Raw genomic sequence first — 21,103 nt, forward strand, 5'->3', positions numbered from 1 at the left:
ATTACACTTAATAAATGACACTTCAACTTCTTTTAGCACTTTCATTTTAACCTCTAATTCAATTAATAACTGCTAAGTCTTTTGGTATTCATATTTCGTCTGCCTCTCTAGCCACAACTTCAACTGTTGTAATATTTAAACTATTTCAACTGTGAATTTTTCATCAGCAAGCACATGCGCGTTTTCCTCAGTAAATGTAGCCTTTTCAAGTTACACTTGAAAATGTGGTAAAACACACTTATCCCTCTACCTTGTGTCTTGATCTTACTCACAGGCTGTGATAGGCTCATGACATCTGAGCACCGCACCTACCTTGGCTGAGGTGACTGTTGAATGCTGCTTGTTAAGTTGGTTTAAAAGTGATTTCGATCAACTCTGGTCAAGGGTTTAAGTACCTCGTAAAATTGCCTGTTTATAGCTCCTTTAAAGTCCAGAATGTTGATTTGTTGATCCGTTTTTGTTTCCCAAAGTCTGGAACAGGTCTTCAGCTTGAATTCCTCCTGAAATAGGCATATCCCTATAATCTAGTACATAACTATAATTGTCTCAATATAGTGACTTGCTTGTGCGCAGAAGGAATAAACTCAAATGGACCTTGTAAAGAGGGAAAGAGGACATGATATGACATTTATAGACCCAACTTCATTAAGTTAAAATGTCTTACTAACACAGTCGACAGAAGGTAAACACCCATGACAGGCTGTGGTTCTTCTGCAGAATCAGTCATGCAATGAAAACAGCAGGAAATGTATGATGTATACTGCACATGCTTCTTTGCGTTTGTAATGTGATAACAGTGTTGAATCAAGTGACGACAGACAGTGTGTTTTTGTAACATGCAGGTGTGTTTCTGTGTGTACACACAACACGCAGGTGATGATTTTCATCCTGTGCGTGAGTGAAGGTGAACAGCAAGTCTACACTGTGAATGTGTGCTGTAGTAGCAGCCTGCTACTAGCAGGAGGAAATTTTCATTGAGCCTCTGTTACGTGACCATGTTTGGTAAAGCTCTTCAGGCACGGTCTCTGACCAAGCCCCTTGACCGATTGGTGTGCACGCACGCACACACAAGATGGTTTCAATCACAGGCCTGTTGTGGCTCAGACGCCCACCCCCTCCAAATCTTATACTTTTCACGCTCCTTCATCCCTTTCATCCCTAATTCAGTCAATCCTCTCGTTTTAACCTTTCATCTAATTTCTGATGTCTCAGGCTCTACTTCACCTCTCCTTTTTTGTTGAACATCGCCATCATTTACACACAATTTAAAAAAGAAAAAAGTCGAGCAGTAGTGCCAACTTCCAGTAGCTGGTGTTGGCTTGCCTGGTTACAACAGCCCACAGCTGATGAATGACCGGACCAGTTGGTGTACACTGCTGTCTTGATACAGCAGGTCGTTCCCATGCTGACGTCACTGTTCAGACACCAAGGAAACTGATGAATTAGTGCAAAAGTTAAAAGGAAACTAAGGTTGGTGTAAAATAAGTCAAAATGAAAGAGTCAGGCAACTAGATTCTTGTCTTCAACTTTATTGAAGAGCAACACTTTCAAGTAAGTCTCAGCTTTCAGCACTACAGTTACATGATCATTAGTAGTGGTCATTGTAGAGGACAACAATCCAAGTCACAAGGTAATGCTAAGACAAGGACCCTAAGGCCTGTGTGTAGTGTAGGCTGTTTCACATTAAAATCTCCAGAAAACAAAGACAGATCATAAACAAGAAATTGCATTGCATTAAAAGACAAAATAAGGAGAGACAAAAAAAAAGGGGAAGGACCATAAGCCACACTGGCAAGTCATTCAAAAGAAGAAAGTTGACAAGTTATTTGATTATCAGTTTGTCTGCACATTTTCCAGTCATTCTTTACCACTGTACAAATGTTGTCATCCTTGTGGCGCTGAAATTGAGTCCAGCCTATTTCATTGTACACCTAGGATCAAGTATTTCAGAACAAAAATGGGCCAAAATAACTGTTGCCCAAAGTACCACATGTAACCTTGAGAAGACCAGCAGAATACACTGTTGAAGTACCAGATTCTGATGCAGCTTTGTTATACTGTACCTCAGGCAGAAGACATCCTGTCATCCAAATGTAATGCAAAATATGACCTAAACAGAGGTTTAATTTGTAGTGTGCATCTGGTTTCAATAATTGATCACAAATATATATATATATAGAGTTGTATATACCTTTGACAGATTTTTCTTTTTTTTTCTTTTTAAATATATTCATTATATAATATAATGAATAATTGTTTCCTCCCCAAAGAAACAAAGGCAATGTGGTTGTTCCAACCTGAAACAATTCAGCCTTATCAAATCATTAATTCATCAATTCGGTTTTCCAACAGCCCCAGGGAGTGAGATACAGCACACAAATCAGGTCTTGAAATATATTCTGTAGAAAACCCGGACAAATACAAAAACTCTATCCGTCCAGTTCATTGACAACCAGAAAACGTATTGTAATTCACATGTATGTAGATTTTACTTTGTGCACTCAGTCTAAACAAAACCTACACCACAGGAAGCTGCTACAAGAAGAAGTGTATCAGCGTTTCTGCTCAGGAAATCTCCCACACTGTAGTCTACTTATTATAGTGTGACAGAACGATATTATAGTTTTATTCATATTAACTATTCACAGCATTGAGTTTAGGAGGCCGGTGATGTTAGCCTTCCCATCAACTACCTGTATATCTTAAAGAGCTTCAAAAATATAGTTTGATTTCCATTCTCATCACCTTGGACACTGTGAGCTCATCTTAATGCCACTAAATAACCCATCACAACATTCAGAGAGACGTACCCCTGTTTTCAGCAGAGCACAATCAAATCAGATCAAATCACAAAACAGGCTCCCCGAGAGGCATCAGCTTTGGATTATAATACTTGGCCGGATTAATCATTGTGCAGGCAGATTATAAAAATATATACAGAGTATACATATGGAATACAGAGGAGATAATGACTGGATATTACATTAGAAAGCTCATGCTAATCCAAATCTGGCTGCATCACATCCACCATTTGTGTAAAGGCACAAGATACTGTAGCCCCTCCTCTGTGGTGACAGACAGAAATACAGGAGATCACTGAGTTATTGCTCCACAGGGAGTGTGCTTATAGTTCCACAGTGAAAACACCACCAGACAGCCTAAGACTACTATAACTATCTATCCAACTTGAGATACAAAGACTTAAAGGGAAACTCCACCGATTTTACACATCTGCTGCATACGTGCAAAAAAGTTGAATGAAGTCTTCTCTGGCTCAAGAGGGAGCTGTGCGAAATCTGATAAGCTCCCAACAGCATCAGTTGGTGCTGAAGACTACAAGTTTGAAAATGAACAAAATCTGGGGGTGTGGAGTTAGAAAGAAGTGAGCTTACCAGACCTCTGGAGCTCCTCATCTCTGCTTGAGGCTCGCAGCTACATCAGCTTATTCTAGCATAACACACTGGAATCTCCGGCCAAATTGTCGGCGCTTGCGTTGCATTGTATCGTGGGTAATGTAGGCCCCAGGTTTTGAATGGGAAAAAGAATGCGTGGAATAAAAAAGGCAATAACTGCGTTTCCACCCACCTGTTTTTATGCATATTTTCAATTTGTGCATGATAAAAACCTGACCTGAACACTTCTGCAACGGTTTGATGACACCCAACTGGAGGATTAGTTTAACCAGCTGTTTGAGTGCACCGTCTTCTAATATTCACATAACAGTAGTATGCGGATATGTTGGAAACAAACAATGTCTTTCAGATTTCTATGACATTTGGTTAAAATTTGCACTACATTTGGATGGAAACCTGGCTAAAATTTCTGGTTCTGCTGCATCAATTTTGACCCTTAACAAAAAAACAAACAAAAAACCTGTCCATTTTCAGTTTGACAATGTTAAAGGAGTGTACTTTTAATGCCAAATCGGTGGAGTACTCTTAAGTGATAAGGAAACAGGAGTAAACATGCAAGCTTGTCCTTTGTAAATTTCTACTTGTGTGACAAAAGCCAAATCTGAAACATCCTCTTGGATCTCTGTCTGTCATGATACCAGCTAGGTAGTTATTAGCGTCTGCTGACAGCAGACTGTACAACGAGAAGAATTCATGAATTTGTAAAACCAAGAAAATGCAGAGTGGCATACAGTGATTGTGATTACTGAGTTTGCCATACAGTACCTGCATAGCTACTGTATGTGTAGATATTGTAAAGACATGCAGCGAGAGGAGAAAGGAATCAAAAACACATGCATTCTGTTTGCTCTGAGATCAAAACATTAACTCCAAACAAACTCCTTTTTAAGCATTTGATTAATGCAATTAATATTTAGATGTTACTCATCTATCTTTACTATTCACTAAGGCATCACAGAAATATGTCAATTTTACCATGCTCTGTAGTGATGATACAGTTTATATAGAAACAAAAACACATGCAGATTGCCACATTGCTATCGACAGCGACAGCCTATTGTTGTCACAGACTGATACATCCAAATTAATTAGATATGTCACTTCGCTAGCATTCCTGTTGCTGACATTCTGCAAAAGGAAGAGCACCATGTCGGTGTTTTAGAAGGGCACCATAATAGTATATATAGTTTACAAGCTGTGCTGAGCGCAAAACGCTCCCTTCCCCAATTAGGTTCTCAGAGCCAATGAGAACAAAGGAGATAAATGGAAGTATAAAAAGCCTCCGGAGGCCTTTTTCTAGAAAGATACACTGCCTGAACACAGTTTGGTGAGAAAAGTGATGCCGCTCTGTTTCACTGCATTGGCTGGGATGAGCTCTGACAACAGGTTAGGAGAGAGAGAGGGAGAGAGAGAGAAAGAAGTCATCCCTCTGAATCAGGTATCACAACAGGTATGTTTTAAAGGCTAAAAACGCTTTACAATGGAAAAGAAGGTGTAAAACTCATGTCAAAGAGACTGGCGAAAGCTTTGTAAGGCAGGGGAGGGGGAGAGGTAGAACAAAACCAAACGTGCAAGCTGGATAGTGGAGTCCTATCCAGTGAGGCAGAGGGTTGCAATGGATGTCATTTGAATGAGACACCTTACTCTGACTGCTAAGGACTTCAAAGGGTGTAAAACAAGTTAAATTAAGAGAGAAAGTACAGTACAGTAATGAACTCAATGAATACTGAAAAGGCAAAATCGTCCTGTGAGAAGCAAAGATGTTGGAGGGTGTCGTCCTTCTCTGTTCTGCATGCATATTCTTAGTTTTTAATATATAATCCAAATTGTAGGGACGTTGAAGGGGCATGGCTGGTGATATAGGCAGGTGCCACTTGTTACAAGGAGGCCACAGCAGGTGATACTGTAGAAGAGGCATTGTGGTGTTTTTCTGTCTCTTTTTGTGAGGTCTGATGAGTTTAAGACAAGAGCCCTATAGGTTCACAAACACTGTATGGATCTGATGTGAGAGTTCTTCACTCTGTGGGCCACGTAACCTCAAGTGTGGACGGAGTATGAACGACAGAAGAAGCTTCTAGTTGTTCAGGAGCAATAGTGAGCGAGAGATGGTTGTCTTCTGAAGGGGCTAAGCTCTGTTAGACTTTGTGATCTTATTCCTCCACAATTATTGCTATCCTGTCTTTCACAGGCACTTCAGAGGATAGGGCTTTGGCTGAAGTTGAGCATGAGAGGAGACTGAAGGGAGATGAGAGAGGAATGGTGGGCGGGACGAACGAGGCGAGTGACTGACGGAGTTAAGTGTGCTTGTGAGCTCTACCTTTTCGTCACCCAGCAGGGTACTAATGTGTCAGTGAAAAACACAGAGGCTGCATCGACTGGTGCTTGAGTTTGTCAAAGAACAGTGTCCTTGTCCTGGGTCAGGGTCACAACCTGAGGACTCTTAGCAAGGTCCACTAGTCGCCAAGGGGAACAACGGCTGAGATTATAGATTTTGGGGAGGGAGGGACGCTCTATGGCAATAGAGAGGCTGTGAGGTTCCTGGATGTCCAGCCTCCCTCCCTGCTTAGGTCTGTGCCTATTTAAGCTTTGCTCTACATCTCTTTAGTCTGTGTGGTTGTTGACGTGTTTCTTGTCTGAAGAAGACGATGCCTCTGCTTCTTCCTTGACCTTTCGTGCCCCTCTTCCGGTCATGACCTTGTAGCAGCCGCGGGCGATCTTATACATCCAGATAGTATTCAAGATATCCAGAGCGATGCAGGAGGTGATCCAGGCCACCTGGGCGCCCAAGCCCAGCCGCTCATATTCTGGAGTGCCGAAGGTGGCGAATACACTGACCCAGTAAGATGGCATGACGGCAATGCGCACCAGGAAGAACACCACTGCCATGGCAATGCCGTTTAACACCACCATCTGGTGTGAGCGGGGGTACTTTAATGCCTCGAAGAACCACCTGGAGGGTGATTAAGAAATGGAAGATATGTCAGTCACATGGTTAAACAAAGGGTGATATGATGTGGATTATACACTAGTAGGGCTGACTCACCTTTGGTTCACAAACGGTGTGGACAACTCTGAAATGAGACGAAAGTTGGCAAAGTAGGGAAGCACGCCACGTGTCTGCAAAGACCAAACACAGAGACAAGCAAAATGACACAAACATATTAGGATATATGATTAATCCAGTGTCTTCAATTGCTGTTTAGGTTTATACACTCGAGGTCTTGAGGAGTGATAGACTCACCAGCACATATCCATATGCATAGAGCGCCGCCAAGTGGTGACAGACAAAAAAGCTGTCTCCCATAGTGCTCCAGTTACATGCAAGCAGCACAAGGTCTAGAGGACAGGGTGACAGGTCAGAAAGCTGGCAAATGGATACGTCTGTTTGACTGGGAGGATGATTATGTAGACAAAGAGCAGCGAATGCCCCAGTGGTGAACCCATGAACAAAAACAGTTAAAAATATAGACTTGTAGAAGACAATGTGGATCACATTTAAGACTGACATGTTATATGAAACCTAAACTGTGGTTATAATTATTCCATTTCTAACAGTCTGAATCAAGTATTCAGGGGAAGACAAAACACTCCATGAAAGGCACTTTATATGAACATATGAAACATTGCTCCCAATTGTTTTTTTGATCAATGCTTCCTTATATTCACATATTAATGTGCAGATACTGTAATCAAGTTACTTCTGATTGAAGTCCCTTTCCTTTGTATATTTACACCAACCTACAATATACTGACTGACAGCCCTCATGGACTGTGTACTAAAAGAAATGATTGAAAGCAGAACAAACAGAAGTAGCTCACCATAAAGGAGGTAACCACAGGTTATGGCTACATTTAGCTTGACGAGACCAGGCTCACCCCTGTGGAACAACAAAGGACACATTTGTGTACTTTCAACACAGCTGTAAACCTACAACCCTTATGATAAACAAGGCAGGAGGGGAAAGCTTCTTACTACTGCAGGAAAATCTTAAGCACTCACTGTTGCAATCGATAATCTACTTCTGTAGAGGACATGATGCAATTTTGCAAAAGAATTAATGCAACACGACTAACACTAACCATGAATCATGTAGAAAGGTCATTCAAGGTTGACTGTTTAATGTTGATGAGCCTGCTGTGATACCCTTGTACATGGTTAGATTAAAAAGAACAGTATGGTGACAAGACTGTAAAAAGAGAGCTTGTTTGTGTCTATAACATGATAAATAGCTCTTTGAACAACATATTACAATATCTATGTTACTGGCAGTCTTTTGTGTTTCTGACTAAACAGTCGTGTAATCAGTAGTGATGTGTGATGGTGACCGTTAGGTGTCCTTGCAAATAACAGCTGTTCAAAATAACAATGAAAGTGTCTCTGCTTCAGTTGACATCTGATCATAGGATCAGTCACAAGCTGACTGCTTGCGTAATACAACCCCACAACACATACACTGTATAAACATACGCACTCAAAAGTGCACACACACACACACACACAGTATAGTGGCTCACCTTACCCACCGGGTGACCCTGGGCTCACCACTGTCACAGACTATTCACCACATGAGTTATATGACAAATATGCATACTGCATTTCTTTGCATCTTCATCAAGCAACTTTGTACATAACTCAACAATCATGAATTTCTTATTGGCTTGGCCACGATGTTCTATTTTTATTTCTGTTCATGTCTGTTTCACAAGACAGCGCTCCGCCTGTTAACTGATCAGTTGTATCACTTTACCGCTGCGCTTAGAGTGAAATGCAGCAAGCAAATGTAAGCTTGGATAACACCCAGCCTAACTGATAGTGTGAGTCTGCAGGCTGCCGTCAGAGTCCAAAAGCTTCTTGATAATCACATCAGTGTGATCCAGCCTCAGTTAATTAAATGTACAGTGAATCTAAGCTCCTCTGTCAATGTATGGTTAACTGACTGGAATTTGGCCTAGAAAGAGATATGAAGCCTTTCACACAGGAAGGGCTACAATAGCCCACAATGGGCCTCATGTAATAACCACTCATGAATAGATTAGCTCTGAAGTGGCACCAGTAATTTAAGATAACTTGTTGCATTCACTTATTTTCTTGTACTTTTCTTCTAGGTACAGAAAAAAAATTCGTAAGTGGTCCAGGCTGTTGTATGAGTGTGCTTTTCTCCACAGGGGGACAAATATAACAGCATAGAGCCTGCAAGATTTATAATGAGTTAAACACAATGAATTAAGACTTTAAGTATGTTATAAAAACTGTCAAAATCCTAATGTAAACGTTGCACATCATGGTTTGGTTTATTCTTCAGCGGGAACTAGGGGTGAGATTTTAAACTCACTTTTAATATCAGCCAACAGTAGTATGATAACTAAAGATTTTGTTAATATTTGCTTCCCCATGAAATCACGTGAGGTGGTGCATTGCTCCCTCTGGCACCATAATTTTATAGGGGTAATTTGAGATTTTTACAGTGAGGCTGTGTGTTACCTGAAGTAGATGGTGATCAGTGTGTCTCTAGTTTGGAGAAGCAGAGTTGTACCGGCACAAAAGCTAAGCAATGTACTTCAAGTGTAGGCTATGAGTTTAATATTTTCAACACTTTACCTTGCTGTTGGCAACCATTTCCTTTGGAACTACATTTTCTCTTAAGAGATCAGCTGTTTGCGTCAGAAAGTATGAAATCTTACTTCCCTTTTATAAAGAATAGAAGATGGTGTATGCTTGTGTTTTTCCAGGCTGTTCATTTAAAGACATGTCCTGGTCACCACATAGATTTCACGGTGTTGCTCTGAATGATTTGGACTTGGACTGGCTAGTAGCACTGCAGCATTGAGACAACTCTGTGTTTGCCGTGATCACTTCTCTGAAGAGAATTATGTTAAACCATGGCCAAATAAGCCAGATAGACATCTGCTGAAGAGCACTGCTGTAACCAACCATCAGGTAAAATAGCACTAAAGCCCTACAAACCAGAAAAGCTGATGACCCCGTCCATATCACTACATTGCTTAGCTTTGAATCCTTTACAATTCTCTGCTTCTCCAAACTGGGGACACACTAACCGCCATCTACTTCACTGACTATGGATAAATACAGCCGCACTTCAGAAATCCCAAATCATCTATTTAATAATATTCTGTAGTGTGTGTGTGATGCACCCAGCTTTACGCTGTGCCATTTTGGGCTGCCTGAGACAAAAGTTGACAATCATGGGAGAAATGCGCTCAAATCTTTACACTGTGAGACACGTCCTCCAATGGCTAAACCAAGGGTAAGAAATGTATGATCAAAGAAAGCCCCAAGATGTAACAGATGCTACAACTCAGGTCGACAAACCGATCAGAATACGACATGCAAATTATGCAGAACACACTCGCTGGCGTTACATTACATAAGCACCAGTTTTAATAAAGTTCAGTGAACAAACACAAGCTTGCACACAATCCAAAATAAGGCAGGTGAAACATTGAAGAAGTTTGTGGGAAAAACCTTGTGTAGCTGTGAAGTCACAGATGGATGACACAAAATGACAACGTTCCTCGGCACTTGTACTTTTCTTCGATTTACACTGGAGTGGGGCTGCAGCTAACGATGATTTTAGTATTCGCAGCTTCGATTCATTGATGCGTCGTTTAAGAAGTATTTTTCTTGGCGGCGCCGGCGCTGCCCTCCCACTAACTCCCAGTAACGGGATCAGCTGTGCACGTTTATAGATGATAGATATTTATTTGTCCTTTTAAATTCATAGTGTGTCATACAGCAAACATCAGACCAACAACCAGACAGCTGCTTTACAAACATCACCTGAGTGCTATACAAGTTGGACTAAAGGCTCGTGCAGACTACAAGACTTTCAGCGTCGGCCGATGGCGGTGCCGTTCAGACTACACAACTAACCATCTTGTGACGGCAGTCTTGAAGTCGCTGTGGCGTTCACACTACCTGACTGATCGGTGAAAGGAACACACACACACACACACACACACACTACACGAGCTGACAGCTGGTGTCCAAGAAAACACACGTGAAATGTGAAACGAGCGATCCTGAACACGAAACAGCTGTTGTTGGTCATTATAAAGATGTCGATTATAAAGACAAAGAATATGGGTGAAAGGATGGATTAGCACTAGCAGGTAGCAGGGATTGTCTGAGCTGCAGAGAGAGCTGCAGGGGAGTAAAGGTGCAGCTCCCCGACACCCAGTTAACTCGTGACTGTGAGGTTACAACTCACGGCCCAAAAAGGAGAACAAACTCACATGTGTACATTTTCAGCTGAGGACTGCGGCTTACTTTGGCTTCAACTCAACAATCAATCACGATTTTAGTTAAATGCTAAAGTTGCTGTTACTTTGTCTGTGGTGACATAAGTTTCATTTTACGGTGAACAGACGGCAACATTACAGAGTTGTTGTTTTCTTTAGCTTGAAATAATCCCATACTTTGGACGCTGTATTCTTTGTCCCTCGCTATTTTCTCTCTCTTCCTCCACTTTGCAAACAGCTCCATCATAATCACGTCGTGTTCACAGCGTAAGCGGGATGTGCGACAGTAATAAATGTCCGTGCGAAACACTGTGCTGTATAGGTACATGGATTAAACGAAACATCGATGCAAAGAATTTGTGTCGATGCATTTTATCGATCGATGAATCGTTTCAGCTCTACACTGGAGTGCTACAAATCCACCACGCAATCTGACATGCTTTTCAATCTGACAGAATCTCATCCCATTTCACACAATCTGACATGCAATAAACTTACACAGTTGTTGTTGTCACACAGTGTAAAAGCGCCTTCAGAAAGATGTTTTAAGCCATCATACTTCAGATAAACCATTTCTCCTTTATTTCAGTCCCAATACAGCAATGAGATGGTGTTGACAGATGTAGTAATTGTTTCGAGCCCTCCTTCAAGCTCTGTGGTGTGAAATGTGTTTTATAGCTCATGGGTGGCATGTTTTTTGTAAATGAATGCACAATATAAACATTTGCAGGCGTCTGTTATGCTGATGATCACAGACACACACCACCTAATAAACAGGTGGCATTTATCAAGTTGAAACAAGACATTTACATTGAGAGTTTGGTGTCTGACTTGAAACGCTCACACAAACAAGCCTCACGAAAAAGAGTAAAATAATTTTAGGATAAACTCTTGCAAATGTGTCTCAATATTTTAAGTTAAATGTTGTAAATCAGGTTGACCTCAATTTAACACAACTCTATATTTGGTATCTGTGTTAAGTTCAAGTCCAGAGAAGCCAATAAAGAAATGAAGCAGAAGTGGGGTGGTCAGACAGAGCTTGTTAACTCAATGGATTATGACCACTCGAGCACTATTGAAAGCAGCAGAGAGAACAATGCTGCTGTGTGACAGGTCTTAATGATGCTGTAATACAATCAGATTGACTGGAGAATGCATGCTTGCACCATTCTTGTGTTGCAACTAGATGATCTTTAAGGCATTAGGTTACTTATGGGGATTGGCTAGGTGCTGGTTGGTGAAGGGGATAAGATGAGGAGGTGGTGAGGAAATAAACAGGCAGAGCAAACTGCAAGGCTCAAGCTGGAACACCAATATTACGCTAACACAGGAACTATTTCCACAGAGAAATCACCTTTTCCTCGTGGGAGCAGAAGGGAATTATGTGGCCGGAAAAAAGTGCATAAAATCCTATTCCGAACATATGTATAGACAAAGTGGCTTGGGGAGGAGGAAGATACTAAGTATGTGAACACTCAGCAGATCAAAAATGGTAGGAGGAGGAGGGAGCCCCCATCTTTCGTCCCCTCGACCCCCTCCCACTTTCTCTTTTCTCCACTTTGCTCGCTACATCAGCGATGCTGACCAGGGCCAACACAGAGACAATAAGAGCAAGGGAGGTATGCTGCAGTGATTTGATGGCCAGAGATGTGGGGTACAACAGCTAGAGGCAGGAGGAGGCTCATGGAGGGCTGGTGGTGTGTGTGTGTGTGTGTGCGCGTGCGTGCGTGTGTGAGAGAGAGAAGGGGGAGGTTGGCAGAGGTCTAGGCTGCTGCTGTTTGTTCTAAAAAGGATCCTTGTAGTTGTTGATCCTTCTAGTCTGTCTGCTAGAGAGGAAGTGAAACAGAGGGTAAAGGAAGTGCTTAAGAAGTAAAAAAAATAGTAAGAGTAAGAATATAAAGGCAGAAGAGAGAGACAGAAAGCTGCTGAAAAATGTTTAAATGACAATGAAAATATCAGGGAAGAAGAAACAGCATAGTCCACAGGAGCAGAGAGAGTAGAAGATGGAGAGAAGATAGTAAAGACAAGAATCAAAGGCTAAATCCACTGTATCTCAACTCTCTGGAGACTCCCTTGACACACTGGATCCATCTTCTCCCCTTGCTATCCTTCACTGCCACCCACCTCCCATCTTGATCGCTTCATCTGTTTCGTCCCTTCCCCTATGAGCTAGACACGGCAGATTTTTTTCTCTAGAAACGGCCGAAGCATTCACACAACCTTTTTTTTTTAGCCTGCCAGAATGACAACGTATTATGGGTCAGTGTTTTTGCCTTAACAATAACAGAATTGCTTTTGTGTTAATGGGAAGCATTTATTTGCATGTCACACATTCTCCTGTCTTATTTCATTTTATGACATTGCTGTTGGATATTTCATTTATGGTTTCTGTTCCTCTTACCAGACAGGGTTGGCGTTGACTGCATCATCGAACCACAGGATGTACAGACAGAACAACCCCACAATCAGGGCGTGCACAGTCGACACCAACCTGGAGTAGGACAGACACACACACAAATGATCAAAGTAACATGATGACATAGTAATAGGAGTTTTCCGTCAGCAATTGGAACTAATGGGGAATCATTAAAAGAGGGGGGGTGCTCATGTCTCCGCTGTCTTGTTAAATGTCTGCTCATGCTTGCATACGGTATATAATTACATCCATGTTAATCCTATGTCCAGGTGAGTGTAACTTTATTTTAATTAATGTTTTTTTTTTTTTTTTTTTTTTTTTTTTAAAATCAGGCCTGACACAGCATACCCTTGACCTCTGGTGTTGTTATCTGGGCCAATGAAGAGACCCTCCAGAGGTCTCTCATCTACCATAATCACAGCTCCTCCACTTTCACCGTGCAGCGTCCAGGGTACAGCTATCCCTGTCCACGGGCTGCAGCTGCTGGCCTGAGCCCCGGCCAAGACTGGCTCTACGGATCAACTACTGTATGAGGGCATGAGTCCATTATTACTGCTGAATCAGAGTGAAGTGTCTAAAAATGGAACAGCCAATAAGGAAGTTGGCATAACTGAGTGTCAATATAGCGGTCTGTGTAGTCTATGTAAAGGTTCTCTCTGGTTCTTGTGTTTGTATTGAGAAGTTCCTAATTATATCTGAAAGAACGCACAATTGAAAAGAAGAGGACAGACAGTAGAGAAAAGACACAAGGCGAACTGACAAAGAAATTAACAATGTTAACAACAGTTGATACTGTAGAGCTGTGTTCAGTACTAGACATGGGACCCTACCCTCTATTTTGAAAGGCTTTCTCCCTTCTCTACGTGCACTTAAGTCGTTGTTACATAAACAACATACTGACACACTGAAAGCTGGCTGTTATGAAACGGTAGGCCACTCTGAAGTGAACCATCAGTGCTTGGCCTTAGACTTGGTTTAGATTATTCCATGGTCAGTACACCCCGCATTTTCAAATATTGACAGTAAACTACAGTTGTATGAATGAAGGATTATCTGTGAGTACTGGCAGACAGCAAAATAGGCAGAGAGAAAAAATAGCCAATAACCAAGAGTCAGAGATGTTATGCAACCACCAATGGTTGGCCCTCCGAACTTTATCCCTGAGGTTTCTGCTTAAAATGTAAAACCGTTCTGTGCTCGACCAGTTGTTCACATCACAGATGTAGTTGTGTGGACTGATGCAGAGTTGGCCCCGTGGAATGTCGAGGTTCGCCTCAATGGAGCTGCATCACCAAAAGCACTGGTGTTTGCTTAACAGGTTAGTTTTGTCAGGACGTCACAGCATTGCAAAGTTATACAACAATCCTATTCTATGTAAAAAGTAAATACAAAACAATCACACGAAACAACAAATTGCCGGTGGATGTACTTTCACTAAAGTCTGTCCCGTCCAACAGGAGAGAGTAAAAAGTCTATTTTAAGTTACCACAAATTAAGACAAACAGCGAGAGACAGCTAACCTGGCTCGGTCTAAAAAGGTAATACAATCATGTCATCTCATCAAACTCTCTGCAATAAAACAAAATATCAAACTATTGCTTCAAACTTGCTGGCTGATTTTTATGGCTGGGTTGGCTGGATAAAGCTCATTTGATAATTAGAGATCCTATCTGTATCGCAATGCAACCAGTCATAAATTAAAACACCTTTTGTAGAGAGTCAGTCCAGCTTTTGTTTCCACATGGTACAAAAATGAAACTGCCAGAGCATTTATAGGTTAGATGCAAAGAGAAAAAACCTGCCCACAGATGGGTAGAAGTGGGTTCCTGTTACACACCTGGAGTTCCACTCAGTGAGCTTGGTGGAAGGCAGCCGTCCGTAACCTGGTGTGATGGTGAAGGAGAGCCGCGGGCTGACCACTGAGAAGAGAAGCTGGAAACCCACGAAGCTGCCAGCCACCACGGTCAACTCTCTTGTCTCCATCACTCACCTAAACGCAACGGGGGAGGAGACAGGGAGGGGTGTGGGCAGAACACAGAGAGGGTGATGCACATGGACAGGTTCAATCGATGACTGTCAGTCATCCTGGGCAGTGCCAGAAGAGGAACTGAGGCGGCGGCGGTGAGAGGGTGAAGCGGCACCCTGTGTGGTTCATCCAGTCCACATCGAGGAAAAGAAGAAAGGGAAAGAGACAGAAGAGGGGGAAAATATAAGCCGAAGACATGGGCTGTCTAATGCAAGTGACAGGAGAGCTAGACAAGCAGGGCAGTTTATAAAAGGGGAAGAGAAGATGAAAGGCACAAGAGACGCACTAGAGTTAAGGACAAGAGAGGGAAGAGTGGCAATACAGGAAAAAAATGAGTTATTGGGTGTTGTGAATACAGTATGTAGCACAGCATTAAGATTTGGAATAACAGGTCTTCATTACTATGCACATTTTGCAAGGGGATTACAGTGAGTTGTTTAGGACACACCAAAAATCCCTGAGAAGAAAACAAAGGCAGAGCGAGGAAAGAAAAGAGGATTGTCAAGATAAAGTGAAGGGTTCAGATCATGAGACAGAGGCTGTGGACGACAGTGTAACACGTTTGTCTTCAACAATGCCCTTTATTTTGCCCATACCCACGTTTAAATCAGCGGTACATTAGACCTTTGGGTCCTCTTTTAGATTTAGAAAGGTTATCAGTGGTGGAAGTATTAGCCAGAGACAGAGTCGTCAAAGTGGTGGACCGATACACATTTAAACTAATGGGAACTAACACAGACCCTTGATGGAAACACGCACACATACGAAGTGTAAACACCGAGTGTACACCAAGTCGGGTCAACAAACTAGAAGTCTGTCTTTTCAAATGACAGGCAATCAGTGGACATGGACTGAAATAGCACCCTGTTTGCAAAAGCACGAACTGCCCTGCTGCACAAAGTGGATTTTCCATTCACTCCAGATTGACGTTACAGCTCGGACAGTAATCTTATCGGTTTTCTGAGCTGCTTACATTCAACAGCAAAAAATTCTGAATTCTGAGCCACCGGATGTCTCAGGGTGAGGCTGGAGCATCATCAATTCTCCGGCCTCATTTTACAGATAAACAAAACATGGAGCAAGTACCTAACTTCCAGTACCTACTAGAATAAAACCAGAGAAAAAAAGAACACCAGAAACATGGGATGCTTAGGTGAATCCTCATAATGACCTCTAATTTGTTCTTTAACAGCAGCTATTATGATGCACCGTGTTTGCGCCAGTCTGGACTCTGGCCTGATAAATGCACTGGAATTCTGATTACACCACAGAAATTACGCAAGACATTTAAAACCACTTATTCCTAGAAGACTGACTATTAGGATTGTGCAAGGTAAAGATTAGTACCGATGGCAGACACAAAGGTAGACATCTTATATATTGGAGCCATATTTTTTGTGAATGCATTCTCATTGCAAAGCAATCAAAGCACTTCACCCTCTGTGAAGCACGTGCCACGTTAGGCATGTAGCCTACAAGTTCTATTTTTACTCTAAAATGTCCAATGTCAAGCATGCATATTGTTCCGTACACTACAAGAAAACAAAGCGCAGGAACAAGCACCTCAAGACAAATTCAACAAGATGAACCCATCAATTTAAATGATACTACTGAGATTACAGCTTTGCTCAGAGTCACCAGAACAATGTTCCACTTGAGCGCTAGAAACATTCAAAACAACTGCAGAATAAACTTCAAAATGGATCCAAATAGAGAGGGCGACAGCTTTCAAAACACACGTTTCCCACAAATCAAAGCAGCTGTAAGATTTGCAACTCCTTGGCTGAGCTTTCCAACTCCCCATTCACCAGAAAGCTGGCATGTTCAAACAGGGAAGCTGAGGCAGGCAGTACTTCCTGGAGGAGCCACACCACACTCATTGTCCCCCAGCAGCAACTATGCACATTCCTGGGCCACGTTGATCATATGCAGCATGTGCCTGAATAATGCATTGGCATTCTTCACCTGGCAGGCTGGTTCACACTGCCCCATGGGAAGACGCAGCACACAGAGCCGCCTCGCTGCGGCTGGCAGCCCCGGGACAGGAGAGGTGCTCTGCCGTCCACGGTCGACCTTGTTCCGCTGGACTATCCTGCTGCTGTCAGCAGACCATGACCCCGTGACATATCGACCAAAGATGAATAATAGCGGTTCAATTTCCCCAGTTCCTTTTGGAAACCTAAACCGGCCCAAATCTACCGCATTGCTACACAAGACCAATGGGGTTGTCTCGTTCTGTAGCTGCCCTTAAAGCACAATCCCCGGCCAGCCTGATCTCACCAATCTCTGCATGCAGGTTGGGTCATTACATGAATACTGAGAAATGGCTGGTGATTATTGCCGTTTGAAACAGAGTCTTGCAATAAATACACCTTCCCCTTTGTGATTTGTGCACCCTGCACAAGAGCAATTGGCGTGAGAGGTACAAAGTAAAGGCTCTATGTGACAACAACTGGCCTCGCCTTGATAAGCCCAGTATGCTTTACACTGCGTGCATATGCAGAGTAAAGCATTGTAGACAGTTAACGTTATTGGGAATGACGAGCAACGTGTCAGATACCGTAAATATCGGCCACAGCTTTACAATATAAGCCAAGCAGGTGTTCCTGGACTGGTTGTAACAAGCAGCCGCGGCCAAGACGCAACCCTGTGGATTTCAGGAACCAAGTTGTTCGTTCAAGACTGCTAACGTTACGTATACCGTTGTTGTTGCTGCTGCCGCCGCCGACAAGACAAGGGAGGAACACAGCTATTGCAGTCCCACGATTTGGACAGTAAAAGATATCTGAATTGTAACACAACATGCGTTAGTCAGCGGGTTATATTTGATGTGGTGGAAGCAGTAGGGAGGGCTGTGTTACCTGCTATCCGTCGCATACGTCTGTGTAGGCGGATAAGCTCCCGTTTGGCCGCCGTCTTCTCCACTTTCTTACAACTTGACGTTAGCTAGCAAATCGGCTAAAGCGATACAGCCCGCTGGCTCTCGCTGTGCGACCCCAAGAAAGAAAGAGACAAAAAAAAAAAAAAAAAAAAGAGAGAGGCTCCTCTGCTACGCGAACAATGCCGCGTCCCAACAACCATAACAGCCCGGAGAAGAATGGCTTTTCTCAGCGCTTTGTTTTCTCACGGCCATGTGTTTCGAGTTATGAGTCCGACAGAAAAGTTTTTTACGCGTTTCATTTTGGCGTTGACAGTATTGACCAACCGGTGACGTCGACACGTACCCTCCCCTCCCCTCCCCTCCCCTCCCCTCGCTCGTGCACACGCCCCCGCGATGTAACGTTACTGTATAGATAAATACAGGTCCACTATATCGCCTGCTCCCATGGGCGACACCCTCGACAAACAAAGGCCACACTGCAATAGCCTATTATTGATGATAACAAATCAGTATTTAACATGAACGTTACATCTTATCATTCTGCAAACCATGTTGCTCCGTTTTTTGATGGCCTACCTTTTCTACTGTTTCCATATAATATAAATATCTATTAACAGACTCTTGAAACTCACTTGAGTTATATTTTTGTTAGTGTTACATTATGATTATGAGGCAACACAGTCCAAACTTTAAAAATCAATCTGATGCATCACCATCATACAACCACACAATTGTAATGTAACAATGTACACATTGTGGTGTCTGTGTGTGATTATTTAGTCCAAGCACGTTTTAGTCTGACTGAGTATGTCAAGGTTGTGGAGTGTTGGTTAGATAAAACAAGTAATTTCAGGGCATCAACTTGGGTTCTTTAAGTAACAGTGAAACCCTCTCATCCAGCAGCACACAGGATGAACACAGAAACCATAGAGATTTATAGCATGATCAGGAGGTTCTAATGTTTGTCTTGCCTCAAAAACAGATAAAGACACAATTTTAATCTCACCTATGCCAGCATATTACACTACACAGACGACAAGGAAACACCTTCAGTCACCAATAGACTTTGGAATGTAGGAAATGGACACACCTGGAAGAAAACATGAATTCATGACTAACCTCAACGCAGTGAGGACAAAGGAATTGCATCCAGATTGCTGTATGCAGAATGCAGAATACTGATGTTCAGAGTCTGCTAATCTGTTGTTTTTTTTATTTTGGAGCGGGTTGTTCTTTGTCTATCCCTTGTCTGACAGTTTCTGAATCCCTCTGCAGGGTGAAACGTTGATTCAAGGTTGTCTGTCTGGTTCCACCAGACATCCACACAGAGGAATGTCTTTCTCACGCTCGCACACTGGCCTGTATAGAAATCTCCTGTCTTTATTTCGCAATCAGCATTTTTAGTGGGCAGCCTTGGGCTCACATTGTGTGGTAGCAAGAGCCCAATAGGCCCTCCCTGCAAGGTTAGAATAGACACGGGGACATTTGAAATATGATTGTTACAAATGTTTTTTGAATTGCATTGAAAATGAATCACTAAGTTTGGGTTCATTCTAGACAGAAATAAAGAGAGAGCGAGAACTGGATCATACCCTCTATTAAAGCAGTGAGTGAGTCAGAAACGAGTGCAGAGAGAAAGACATTGAAAAATGGAGTGCATGTTGAGTGTTTGAGACAAATCTATGAAGGTAGAAATACTCAGTGTACAACCAGATGCAACCTCAGAAATGAACATGCTGTTGGAGACATCCTAGGCGTTATGGGTCGATTACAACCAGAAAGCGCTATTAAAATTCGATTGTACAAATTTAAAGAGAATTAGATTTTAAGAAGAAAATTCAGATTTGTTTAATACTTCCTTTCCAGTCCAGCGAGTGTGTGAGAAAGCACACAGAGATAGATAAATGATATCTGTGTCGAATGAAAGAGTGTTTCGAGAGAAAGCCTTCTCTAACAATGAAGAGCCTCGTAGAAGACTGACATCAGCTGGTTGTTGGAGCTGCACAGTGAAATAAAGAGGTGTGGGAAAAATAATTATTTCAAATAATGTCAGATAATATGACAGGAGCAAGCATTCAGGGGTTGGGGTAGCTATGTTAAAGAAAAGAAAGAAATAATTTGACACTTTGGGAATTAAGCTTATTCACTTTTGTGCCAAAAGTCGGTGGGAAGATCAATACCACTTCTTCTCTATCTTAAGAAGTTGTAGCAAAGAGACGGTTAGCTTAGCTTAGCATAGCATAAAGATGGGAAACAAGGGGAAACAGCTAACCTGGCTCTGTCTCAGCAGAGAGGTTTGTGTATGGATTAAAGAAACTACATGTAATCAGAGTTTTATTTTGTTACCTTTGCACAAAGCCAGGATATCTGTTTCCATTCTTTATGCTAAGTTAAGCTAACCAGCTGCTGGCTGTAGGTTCATATTTACTGTACAGAATTGTTGCCCAATGGTAGCTGCTAAAAAACAACTACATTGACTTCTTGGTGCAGCAGGGGGGAATCCCAGAGGTTCCAGGATAGACATCTGAGTGACACGAACTAAAGACAGGGATCCTCACTGGATACACCATGTCATGCTGGTCAGCTGACTCTTAGTGCAGAGACCCAATAACCAAATCTGGAGTCTGGCAGCCCCACATTGGGTGTATGAATTGACACTGTCCAATGTCAAGGGGTTTGAGAGGAGGAAAAGTATTCAACTCTGTAGGTGTTTGGGATTGCCAGCCGTATGAGGAGTTTATAATTACCCAAGTGCTGCAATACAGACAGCCCAATGCATCCAAAGTCTCCGAGGTTGGCTTTAAGGTGAGGACTGGACGGAAGTGGAGGGCACAGGAGCAGTGAACCTGGCAGAATCTGTGCTACGTCACAAAGCGCTCCTGAGATCCGCTGGCGGAGCAGGTTTAGGCAGCATTCCAGCAACCCACTACATCAGAGCCAAAGGCATAGAGAGGTGGGACCTGGTCCAGAAGGAAGTGAGAGCTGGGGTCGAGTGGCTGTGTGCAAGCCAGATGGTGGGGATGTGGAAACAAGGCGCATGGACAAGTTGGGAGCAGGGGATGGACCGCAAGATCTCATGGTCTAATTTGTGGAAGGCTGAACCCTTG

General features: G+C 42.6%; 1 protein-coding gene across 1 annotated transcript; it reads right to left on the minus strand.

Annotated features, from left to right (window-relative positions):
• Positions 1 to 1,509: 1,509 nt before the first annotated feature.
• Positions 1,510 to 18,321, minus strand: tlcd4b (TLC domain containing 4b). Its single transcript, XM_038693456.1, has 7 exons — positions 17,977 to 18,321; positions 14,927 to 15,079; positions 13,075 to 13,164; positions 7,233 to 7,291; positions 6,655 to 6,749; positions 6,457 to 6,530; positions 1,510 to 6,363 (listed from the first exon to the last, which is right to left on the minus strand). Exons 2-7 carry the CDS (start codon positions 15,070 to 15,072, stop codon positions 6,015 to 6,017), a joined length of 813 nt encoding a protein of 270 aa, XP_038549384.1. The 5' UTR covers positions 15,073 to 15,079; positions 17,977 to 18,321; the 3' UTR covers positions 1,510 to 6,014.
• Between the last annotated feature and the right edge of the window lie 2,782 nt (positions 18,322 to 21,103).

The sequence above is a fragment of the Micropterus salmoides genome, unplaced genomic scaffold (genome assembly GCF_014851395.1).
Source record: "Micropterus salmoides isolate LMB-PRFRI ecotype aquatic unplaced genomic scaffold, ASM1485139v1 Ms_hic_scaffold_10, whole genome shotgun sequence".
NCBI lineage: Eukaryota > Metazoa > Chordata > Actinopteri > Centrarchiformes > Centrarchidae > Micropterus > Micropterus salmoides.

Excerpts from the sequence above, each read along its gene's own strand:
- tlcd4b (XM_038693456.1), bottom strand. The coding sequence starts at position 15,072 with ATGGAGACAAGAGAGTTGACCGTGGTGGCTGGCAGCTTCGTGGGTTTC. Across the intron at positions 7,292-13,074 it reads GTCAACGCCAACCCTGTCTG|GGGTGAGCCTGGTCTCGTCA; the intron begins GTAAGAGGAACA and ends GTTGTTCCACAG. Across the intron at positions 6,531-6,654 it reads ATGCATATGGATATGTGCTG|ACACGTGGCGTGCTTCCCTA; the intron begins GTGAGTCTATCA and ends TGGTCTTTGCAG.